The following is an 11,466-nucleotide window of genomic DNA, read 5'->3' as shown; positions in this document are numbered from 1 at the left end:
TGTATAAAATATTTTAGATAATAATATGGTGAAAATTCAAATGCAGTTAACTTTACGTGAAGTTGATAGCTGAAGACGGTTAAATGATTTGATTAAATTTTCATCTAACGGCTCTCAATTATCAACTTCACGAAAAATTGACTCTATCTGAATTTCTACCTAATAATATACATAAAATTCTAAATTCTAATTTTCTTAATACTAATTGACAACATAAAAGGTGGTACCGTGGTAACATTCTAATCAAACTTCCCTATCAAGTCAATTCGTGTTTGCAAATGTGTTTGCAAGATGTTGGAGACAGTGATTTCTGATCCTTGCTTTTACCAAATTGCATCTTAAGTTCAAACGCATTGGCAATTTGGCATGAAACAACCAATTTTACAAACCTCTTAAACTCAAAAGTATGATTAAGAAAGGTTCGACAATTATGATTTGAATTCTTTTATGCTATCGGATAACGGGGAGGACAAGAAGATTCATCTTTAAGTGATGCGATTATGTGACTACACTAATCATCTCAAATTCATATCAATGTTTTCCAGCTATAAGTTGTATTATTTTTAATAGTCAACTATTGATTACATTTTTTACTTATTTTTTGAGAGGATGGAAAATACTGGTAAATTAAGAGTTTTGTACAAGGGTGCAAATTATACCAAAAAGATCATTATAAAAATCCAACTTATGCAAATATTAATTGACGGCAAGACAGCTATGATGTAAAGTAATGATTAAAAACAAGAAATAGATAATGAAGAATACAATTAATTCTGCACTAACGAACGTTAACAAATATACATCCTGAGATTTTGACTAACCTTCCATGCTCCAATTCTCTACTTATGATTTGGAAAGATAAATGTAACGAGTTTTATACCCAGAAACAAAGAGATTTATTGATTCATGTACCATGGAAAACTACCTTAAATATGCAGTATAATTTATAATAACAATAGCCAAAAATAATTGTAGATAGCTAAAAAGATTGCTCAACATTACCCAAGTCATAAGTATATTATGTAATCAGAAATATATTGGGGTCACAGATCGGTCCTACACTCACAAATCAGTACACTGTCTTTGCAATCCGGCATCATATTTTTGTTCCTTTCTTGACAATCTACACAATTGATTTATAAGTCTAATGCTCAGGCTGCAATAGCATAACCTCCCCGAAAACATGATTTTCTAACATAGAACTTCTCATCAACACATTTTAAAAAATTCCCTAACAAGAGAATGATCTAGGTTGTACAAGCAACAATCACCGCTTAACTACAAGATGGTTTGCAACATGCACATGTCCAAGGTCCAAATCTTCAATTCTTCAGAGCACCAACAATAACAACTCGAATTTAGCTGCACAGTAATTTAAACATCTCTGTTTAGTAGAGACAAAAAATGACGGATGCTAGTTAACCATAGGTCAGAGCAGATAAGACAAAAATGAACTACAAGATGCTAATACAAATCCAAGTTAAAGATTTAATAAATTAGTTGTAACTAGTGACCATACAAAAAAATGGATTTCTTCATAAAAAATTTAGCCCACAAAGATTTTACAATAACCAGTGAACTGGCTGAAAGTAATGTTAATATGTCAGCAAAAAATAAAGGTTGCTGAAAATGCAGATAGAAAAAAGCAGAGGCACATAATTCAATGGATATGACCGTACAATTAAAGAACAGATTGGTCACAGAGAACACCAGGTGACAGCCCCACTTCTAACTAGTGGTTAATACTTTTATATAGAATGAATAGAATGTACTACTCGTATAATAATATTAATACCAAATTATTCAGCTCATGTAAAAGTACCCAACCAAAATGAGATAAACACAACATACAATACATACAATCTGTATCATGTTTTAATTTATCGAAACTATAGAGAACCACCTTTTAGTTAGCCAACATTAGTGTTTAGGTTTATAATTTAGGATTTAAGGTTAAAGATTTACGAGTTAGCGTCTAGATTTTTAAGATAAACAAAATAATTTTAAAAAAGTTGGCTGATGTTGGCCAAAAAAAGTTGGTTACCTAAAATCACACTTTAATTTATATTCCAAATATGTAGTCTAAGGGGTCAATCAGTTGATTCAGCTTCAATAATTTCTATTATTTGATTAATGAAATGCAATTTTCTATAAAAAAGAATATGATTAAGAACGAGAGAAGATAATAAAAGGAAATGGATGGTAAGAGATCCTCTATGCAAGATCATGGGAAAAAAAAGGAGAGAGAGAGAGAGAGAGAGGGAGGGAGGGGGGATTTAAAGTGCTTTCTATGAAGTGTAGCTTACAAATCTCAACATGTTTAAGTGGGAAAGTCCTCTAAAAAGAACATTAGCTTTATACCAAATAGATGTGACAAATTTCATCACATCCTACAAAACATGCTTGTTCTGAAAATCTGTTTTATGCAAGGCAATGAAATATGTTCGACAGAAAACGGGAACATATGTGACAGAAGTATACCAAGTTACCCCGGCTCTCTCTCCTTCTCTTTTGATTCTGTTATTGAATTTGGATCCTCTGAATTTTCACTTTAGAGAGTAAAGTGTGATCTCTCATTATTGAATGGTTTCTCACTTTCTCTCTCATATTTTTTCTTGGCCCCACTTACGAAATAAATGGTGAGAGATCACACTTTACCCTCTAAAGTGAAATTTAAACTTTAGAGAATCCAAATCCCTGTTATTTGTCATCCACAGAGAGACAAAAATATTAACCAAGTAAATTTTATTCCGTTATTTATTAGCAAAATACAATTGACTAGCATTGAAATGCCCAAAATAAAGCTAAACAGTTGTGCTGACTACAATCCTGCATGAAAACCACAGAATGAATCAAGACTTGAGGATAAAGGAGAATCTTCGGCAGGAGGTATCGAGTTTGACCTTGGAATTAATAACAACTTCAATGGCTATGGATAAGTGAATAAGAGAAAAAATGAAAACTGAAATCTAAGATACATGGTCACGGGTTCAGCTCAACTATGAAAAGTGAGAGACAGTGTATTTCATTTTGGGGGAGAACAAAAGCATCTATAGATAGTTTATTCATAGTAAAGTCATCCATAGATAGTTCACATTAGCTACATTATTATTTAAATAAACCAAAATTGTTTGACAATGAAGGCTACCTAATTCAATTAGCAGGATTCACAGTCAAATCACAAACACAAAGGAAGAAAATCCATAGAAATTCCCTATAAATAAACCCACATATACAAAGGTACAAGTGAGACAAAAGGTTTATCACAAAACTCATGTAAGTTGCTGCTACCATTATACTAATAAACTTCATACCAACTAACTGATTTCCTTCTGTTACTCAATCGTAAACTAACAAAATGATTTATTAGGATTATACCCTATATCCAAAAGTAAACTCATAAACTGTTTATGAGTATGACTATGATATGCCAAATACTGTCTTCTTTGTCTGCAGCTAATTGCTTCTAGTGATAGCATTCTAACATATCTACAAATCATACTACCAAAATACACGATGAACAATTTCATTTTTATTTCAAAACTGCAAATTCCCATCGTATCTTAATTTCATGAACTTCCATGACCACTCTTCGTCCATCAAGACATCACAATCTTAGACAAAAACAAAAAGAACAATATAATCCTACGCAAATTATGCTAGATAACCATAAAACACAAGCTATATTAGTTATCATAAACAAATCAAAATAGAAGAAGAAAAAAAATAAGAAATTACCTAGTTCATTACCACTACTGCTGTTGCTGGTTTTGTGGGTTCGGTGGAGGAGGCATGCCTGGGCGAGGAGGTCCGAACACCGGAACGCCGCTGCCAGGTGGAGGAGGCATCCCAGGACGAGGCGGAGGCGGGGCGGGCATCCCTGGCCTTGGCGGAGCAGGAGGCCCTCTCACCATCTGACCAGGTGGTGGAGGACCCATAGGCCGCTGCCCAAACTGTGGCGGAACAGGGAAAGGCTGTGGAGGCCCACCACCGGGCCTGGGTGGTGCAAATTGCCCAGGCGGCATCGGAGGTGGCGGGCCTCGTGCCATTGGCGGTGGACCCTGACCAGGATACCCCGGCATCTGGCCAGGCGGCCGCATAACCGGTGCACCGCCGGGATAAGAAACTGGTGGCGCCGAAAGCTGCGGCGGGCGCGAGATCTGCGGCTGCATCATGCCGGGAGCTGGTCCACCAACACCACGGACGGGCCCAGCCAGCCCGGGCTGGGCCTGGACAACTGGAGCTGCGGGGATACCTCGGCCTGCGGCACGGCCTATGCCAGGACCGCCCATTGCGGCGGCGTTGACGGCCTTAGCGCGTGACTCTTCAGGCGGCGGAGGACCCTCGACGGTCATGGAGATAACCTCCTCGCCGCGTAAGAGAACCAGGCCAAGTGTGCGGCGGTCCTCGCGGTCTTCTCCTGGCGCGGTTTTTTTTCCCTTGGCCGGTGGAAGCTTCCGGAACTCTTCGCAGTCTCCGAGGACAAGGTTCATGTGGCGGTCGAAGGCCATAAATTTTCCGACGAGCTGGCGGCCGTCTTGGATAGTGACCCTCATTCGGTAGTTAATGTATTGAAGCATCTTGGAGCTCTTTGACATCGACATTGTTGCGGTTTTCAGTAAGGTTTTGCTCTGAATCTGAAGTTGTTAGGGTTTCAGAGCATTGAAAGTCGAAGAAGCATGAGAGAGAGAGAAGGTAAAAGCAGCTTCTCAGTGTAGTAAACTAGTAATAGTACTATACTAGGGTTTAAGAATAATTGAGAATTTCAAAAATTATATTGGGCCTATTGCATAATGGGCCCAAATTCACAGTACTCATGGCCCAATTATTTTATTCTACAAAAAATTAAGACCAAACAAAATATCTATAAAATAAAAATAGAGGAAAGTCCACCACCTACTTTATGATTCCAAAATTGAACGAAAGAGAATATATGAAAGTAGACTTATATTAATTCACCCAAAAGAAAAAAAAAGTAGACTTATAAAGATAATATATATAAATATAAATAAACAGAATATTTTTTATCATAAAATCTATACAAAATTTGGTGGGAACATGTAATTAAACCTAAAAAATTAAACCAAACGAGCCTAATATTGATTCAAATTTAGACATTTAGTGTTATATTTAAAATTTAAAATGTTTCGAAACTTAAATTAATTCAATTCAAATTTGTTTTTTTCCTCAAATTTGAACTAAATCAATCCAATTTTATTTTTATTTTGTATAAACAAATATATTTGTTCAGTCCAAACCTTTCTTGTAGATTGCAACTAGGGGTGTGCATGGCTCGGTCCGGTTTGAAGACCCGGTCCGACCCCAAACACTTTAGGAGTTATTTTGGTGTGATTTCATCGGGTCTAGGACTGGGTAAGGGTATTAAAAATAGATCCAGTCATTTTTTCGGGTCAGGTCCGGGCCATGGCTCGGCTCACCCGAAGTCGGCCCGGTAGCTTGGTCATCATACACAATTAATATTTTGTGTTATTAGTGATAGATGATGGCTATTCTTATGTGAAATTTGAGTATTGTAAACCTTAATATTTTGTGTTATTAGTTATTATAAGACTATAAGTTAATGTTTTATGTTTGAAATGCATAAGATTTTAGACTAATGCATAATATTGTGTTATTTGTATTCATTTAAATATTTGGTGTTATTAGACAATATTAGTATTGATTATGGTTATGCTTTAATTTTAGAGAAGAGTTGGTTCTTGTTATATTTTTCTAAGTGAATTTTACCATGTCAAATAATGGTTAAAATCTTGAAAATTTGGATATTTTCATATGTTAGTTTATAAGAAGGTATCAAGATAATGTAATGTTAACGGCTCGATTTTCACCCGATTTTTACCCGGTATAATCGTGGCCCGAAAGTGTATAGGTTTCATCGGGTCTAGAGTCAAGTTCGGGTCTAATAAATAGATCCGGTATATATTTCAGGTCGGATAGGTCACATCAAACCTGATTTCACCCGACCCATGCACACCCCTAATTGCAACATAGCCACCAAATCCCCTAAAAACGCCTCCACCACCAAACCTCACAAACCACATCAAAATATAGTAAATTAGTAATATAATTTGGTTCGTGCATGCATCCAAGCTTGACAATTATTATAATGATAGTACCAAGTAGAAAATGTAAGCTATCTCCAACCCTATTTGACCAAGCCCCTATTATTGTTTACTTTTGTTCATTCAGATTCCAATGTACCATTTCTTTAAATAAACTTACAAATTTTCCCTATAATAATTAGATGCCTGATATTTTCCTAAATTAATCATCAATCATTCAATAATAAATTAATAATATATATTATACGTAATAATGATCTAATTTATGTGTGTGCATTATTGCAGTACACTCACTCTGATTTTTGCATACACCGTTCAGAACTGCATCAAGGTCAAAACCTAGATCATAATAGAGTTTAAGAGATTCTTAAATACCATCATCATCACATTCACAAATCACAAGTGACAACAGTGTTTAAGGGACAGGGTCCGTGTGTGTGAGAGAGTTCAGTTCACGGTTCTGACACTGACACGCACATAAAAACAGATCCCTTGTTGCTTTTTTACTGTTTTGCATTCAATCATTATTTACAACAACAACAACCCATTAAGCTTTTCATCGGAAAGTTTAGATTTTTATCGTTTTTTTCCCCACCCTATCATCGATCACACAATGATCTGCACGGTGAAACAACCCGGAATAACAGGGATCAGAGGCTCCGGGCTTGTTTTCCGTGGAAAGGGTCCAACCCAGGTTCAGTCACGGAGTCTTGTTTTGCCTTCCATGATCACAAGAGAGAAGAGATCACAGAGATCTCTTGTTTCGGTGCAAAAGCCACTGCACCTTTCTGCTGTTATTGGTGGTGTTGGGAACCTTTCAGTGAGGCGTGAGAAGAGTGAGTTTGTGACTTGTGGTGCATATGAGGCTGATAGATCAGAGGTTGAAGGAGCAGGAGCTTCTTCTCCTAAGGTTCCATCAGAGGCAGCTAAGAAGGTGAAGATTGGGATATACTTTGCAACATGGTGGGCTTTGAATGTGGTGTTCAATATATATAACAAGAAGGTGTTGAATGCTTACCCTTACCCTTGGCTCACTTCAACACTCTCACTTGCATGTGGTTCTCTCATGATGTTGATTTCATGGGCCACAAGGATTGCTGAGGCTCCTAAGACTGATCTTGAGTTTTGGAAGACCTTGTTCCCTGTAAGTGATGGCTGGACTTTTGTTTCTTTGTTTGTTTCCTGAGAATACAATTAAATTTTGATGGCAAGAAGTGAAAGCAATGTTTTTGTTTGTTCATGCATGGAGTTTTGTTTTGTTCTGTTTTCTATTTAACAATTTTGGTCCCATCTCTGGATTTCTATGTGGTTTGACTTCAGACAAGGTTGCTGATTCTAATTCATTATAAACTATGTAGATCAATAGGATGGAGTTTTTGTCTGAGAATTTTATTTTTCATAAATAGTTTCAGCTTTTCCCTGTAATTTTTATGTATATATATATTCATAGATGAACAAGGACCTTAGTGTTTAATTTTTTCTTTATTATTTTTTGGCTTCAGGTTGCTGTTGCACATACAATAGGACATGTAGCAGCAACAGTTAGTATGTCAAAGGTTGCAGTATCATTCACTCATATCATCAAGAGTGGGGAACCTGCTTTCAGTGTACTGGTTTCCAGATTTATCTTGGGTGAAACCTTTCCGGTGCCGGTTTATTTGTCTTTGATTCCGATCATCGGTGGATGTGCGCTTGCCGCTGTGACTGAGCTCAATTTCAACATGATTGGTAAATATGCAACGTTTCTTCTGAAGAACTTTTGCTAATTCCATCATGTTCTTTTGCATTTTGTTATTTTGTCATAGCAAGAGTTTGGAGATAGGATGAGAAACTAACATGAATTTTACTTTAACTCAGAGAAATGAAAGTATGCTTTTAAGTTATTGAGTCAACATTCTTGTATTCCTATTAACACAATTTACATGTGCTATTATATATTTGAGTGCATATGCCTCTAGAGGATGTTGTCATGAATGTATTTCTCATAAGTTACCAACTAGTAGTAATTTTTCGCCCTTCTAACTTGGATTTCTTGACCTTTTTATTACAGGTTTTATGGGGGCTATGATATCAAATTTGGCATTTGTTTTCCGTAATATCTTTTCAAAGAAGGGAATGAAGGGAAATTCTGTCAGCGGAATGAATTACTACGCTTGTTTATCTATGTTGTCATTGGTAATTCTCACACCATTTGCAATTGCTGTGGAGGGGCCACAGATGTGGGCAGCTGGATGGCAAACCGCCCTCTCGCAGATCGGACCTCAGTTTATATGGTAAATAAAAGATGACTGCTCAATCTGATGTTATCCCTATTATGTTTGCTATGCCAGCTTCAATCTTCTTAATCTCTGTCTCTATATTTTCAACTGAACATAAGATGATATCTTGAAGTTTTCATGATCTTTGATTAGATATAAACAAACTATTGCCTTCTCCATTTCTTTTTCTGTCCTTTTAGGGAAATTCCAAATGAGGAGTGTTATGGGGCCAGCAACTTTTGTGATTTATAACCATCAAATAACCATCAATGATGATTTTAATGGTGTGAGATTGGTGTGAGATTTCATCCAATGGTTCACTTTTCTTTGTTGGTTACATGCTGGCCAAAATTTGAAAAAGTTGCTAGCCTCCTAAACTTTTCCATTCCAAATTATTTGATATTTCTCAAACAGTTAGCTATTTGTTTTTTGAGATACATATACATGAGAGGAGTCTCTATGTGTGAGAGTATAACTAATTTTTGTTTAGATGCAAAAGACATGTGATGAAGTACCTCACTTATGCTGCTATGCAATTAGAATTAAGTAATAAACCTATTCTGCAGCTAATTATAAAGTTGACAAGATCTGTTTAATATGTTTGAACTTTTGATTTGGAGGTATCTACTCTTTTGGTTCTGAAAACTAAATGTACGGCTGATAACTGTGTTTTACAGGTGGTTGGCGGCTCAGAGCGTATTTTATCATCTGTACAATCAGGTGTCCTACATGTCTTTGGATGAGATCTCTCCTTTGACATTTAGCATTGGAAACACCATGAAGCGTATATCTGTTATAGTTTCTTCAATCATTATCTTCCATACACCAGTTCAACCCGTCAATGCACTCGGAGCTGCCATCGCTATCCTTGGAACCTTCTTGTATTCACAGGTAAACCCGACAAACAAACTTCTTTAGTCAGTAATATTGCCATCCAAGGTGACCTGATTAGTTTCTGTAGTTCGAATTATCACCTACTTGCGATTGGTTTGAACCCACCATTGTTTATTACTTGCCTATTACCATCTCTTCTCAAGAACATGAGTGGAGAATATGAATTGGTTCCCCTTTTAAATTTGAGGCTTCTGATGGTCCCTCATCTGTTTCGACATCTTCAAATGGAGTTGCAAGTTGCAACCACCTTGGAAAAATGAAAAATAGAAAATTGCTTGTCAATATAGTAGCATATTGTATAGATGGAAAATATTAAAAGAGGTTTAAATATAAATGGTTTAAATGCAGATATGATTTATGATACGACACTAACTGTTGTTTGATCTATATAGCCGACTCCACTATTGGTATTTTATACATGCTCTGATTTTCGTTTGTACTCGCATTTCGCAGGCAAAGCAGTAGGGTGCAAACTGCAAAGAAGTTAAGAATACTCCAAGGACTCTTTTTTTTCACCTCTATCAAACTCAGCCAATTATGAGAATGTTGGTTTTGAATGGCTTGATTTTGGTAAGACTGGATGATCCGGCTATTTCTCTATTTGTGTATATAGATATTAATAATGATATGCTGAGGAACAATGTCAATTTAAAGTTGGTTAGTCTTTTTGTTTTTTTCACTTTTATTTTGGGGGGAAGAAGGGTGCTTTTTTCAGTTTCTGCATCATCATCATAAGTTGGAGGAATCCAAGTTTATATTTCATGTAGTTTGAGAATAATTTCTCAAACACACTGCTTTATAATATGGAATTTTTAATAATCCTAGTATGATGCTATTGATATGATTTGCATAACATTAATTCACTACAATGGCATCAAGGTGCTATTATATATGAACTATATATGAAGGTGCATATTAAACAAAAATAATTCCAATAAAATTCAAAGTAAGTATAAGAAGCATGCCTTTCACATAAGTTGGGGAAGGAAAGAAGAGAGACAAACCAGTTCAATGCTGGAAGCAGCAATGGAAGATTGAAGGTCCTAAAATAAAATCATTGAGCTTGAGCTAATATTGTTTCAGAGTTTCATATGCTGAAGTTTGTAGTAGTTTGTGGATGTCTGGATGATGTTTTTGAGGCCATTGAAGCCCCAAGATAAATTTTTGTGGATAAGGTTTTAAGATGTACTGGATCAATGCTCCAAAATGATTATGACAAATCCAATTAGTGCAACATAAGAATAAGTAATTAGAGAAAATCAGATAAGTGTTGAAATTGTATATTGTGATAAAATAGAGCAAAATACTAAAATCTTTAATTGGTTTTTATACTTTTTTTTTTTGAATGGTCAATTCAATTTATATCTATTATTCTCTAAACTTACACCTGTGAAACAAATTAGTAATTCTTTGCAATTATCAAGGCATAGAAACTTATGAAACATATTTAACCTAATATTTATCAAGGTTTATTTAATTTGTTGTATTATTTTTGTAAATTATGGGTATGAACTATGAACAACCAATTGACGAGGACTATAGAGATTTTGTAACTTACATCGGCTGAGTACAAAAACTAATCTCATTATCTTAATTTAACGGTGACTAAACACTAATCTTTTTACTTTATATTATCAACCTCTTTTGTGTTAGAGGAGAGTAATCCGGTATTAACAACCAATTGACGAATGACGAGTACTATAGAGATTTGGCTTAGTTCATATCAAGTTAGTAGTTACTATATATAGGATAAATTTGCATCCATACAATAATGATATAAAATCTACAAAATAATTAGTATATTTCAAGTAATAGATTATTATTTCATATGTACGAACAAAGGAAGAATGAAGACAAGAAGATACAATCCAATTTTTTGCCGCTTTTGTGACATTAGTATTACAAGACAAGATGATGGGTAAGGTAGAAGATAAGGTACTTAATTATCAAAGTTGTGACGACAAATTTATATTTCTTTGAAATGATTAATGATATCAATAACAAAGTTTGCGATCCAAATTTAGGGGTGAGCACGGGTAATGGGTACCAATTATCCGTCTGAATCCGAACCGAACCAATTAAATTGGTTCTGGAACCAACGGGTAATCGAGTCCAACCCGAACCAAACCAATAGCCTTTGTTAATGATTGATTCGGATATCGGTTTTGGGGGTGCGGAATCCAAACCAATCCGTGAACCCGATTATATATATATATATATATATATATATG

At 35.5% G+C, this 11,466-nt stretch overlaps 2 protein-coding genes and 1 long non-coding RNA gene across 4 annotated transcripts; 1 reads left to right on the top strand and 2 right to left on the bottom strand.

Moving 5' to 3' along the window:
* Nucleotides 973-4,729, bottom strand: LOC107608686 (small nuclear ribonucleoprotein-associated proteins B and B'). 2 transcript variants are annotated; one of them, XM_021107006.1, is made up of 2 exons: nucleotides 3,739-4,604; nucleotides 973-1,384 (listed from the first exon to the last, which is right to left on the bottom strand). In XM_021107006.1, the coding sequence occupies exon 1, from the start codon at nucleotides 4,602-4,604 to the stop codon at nucleotides 3,753-3,755; it is 852 nt and encodes a 283-aa protein (XP_020962665.1). In that variant the 3' UTR covers nucleotides 973-1,384; nucleotides 3,739-3,752. The 2 variants fall into 2 exon arrangements, with proteins under 2 accessions (XP_020962665.1, XP_016165879.1); XM_016310393.2 differs by having other exon boundaries at nucleotides 989-1,362; nucleotides 3,739-4,729.
* Nucleotides 6,366-10,074, top strand: LOC107609031 (glucose-6-phosphate/phosphate translocator 1, chloroplastic). Its single transcript, XM_016310850.2, has 5 exons — nucleotides 6,366-7,227; nucleotides 7,586-7,811; nucleotides 8,134-8,356; nucleotides 9,019-9,232; nucleotides 9,689-10,074. Exons 1-5 carry the CDS (start codon nucleotides 6,697-6,699, stop codon nucleotides 9,698-9,700), a joined length of 1,206 nt encoding a protein of 401 aa, XP_016166336.1. The 5' UTR covers nucleotides 6,366-6,696; the 3' UTR covers nucleotides 9,701-10,074.
* Nucleotides 9,018-10,539, bottom strand: LOC107609032. Its single transcript, XR_001613050.2, has 2 exons — nucleotides 10,240-10,539; nucleotides 9,018-9,482 (listed from the first exon to the last, which is right to left on the bottom strand). It is a non-coding gene; the product is annotated as an uncharacterized LOC107609032 (long non-coding RNA).

The sequence above is a fragment of the Arachis ipaensis genome, chromosome B07 (genome assembly GCF_000816755.2).
Source record: "Arachis ipaensis cultivar K30076 chromosome B07, Araip1.1, whole genome shotgun sequence".
Classification (NCBI taxonomy): domain Eukaryota; kingdom Viridiplantae; phylum Streptophyta; class Magnoliopsida; order Fabales; family Fabaceae; genus Arachis; species Arachis ipaensis.
Note: the sequence above shows the minus strand (reverse complement) of the source record. Positions and strands in the feature narration are given on the sequence as shown.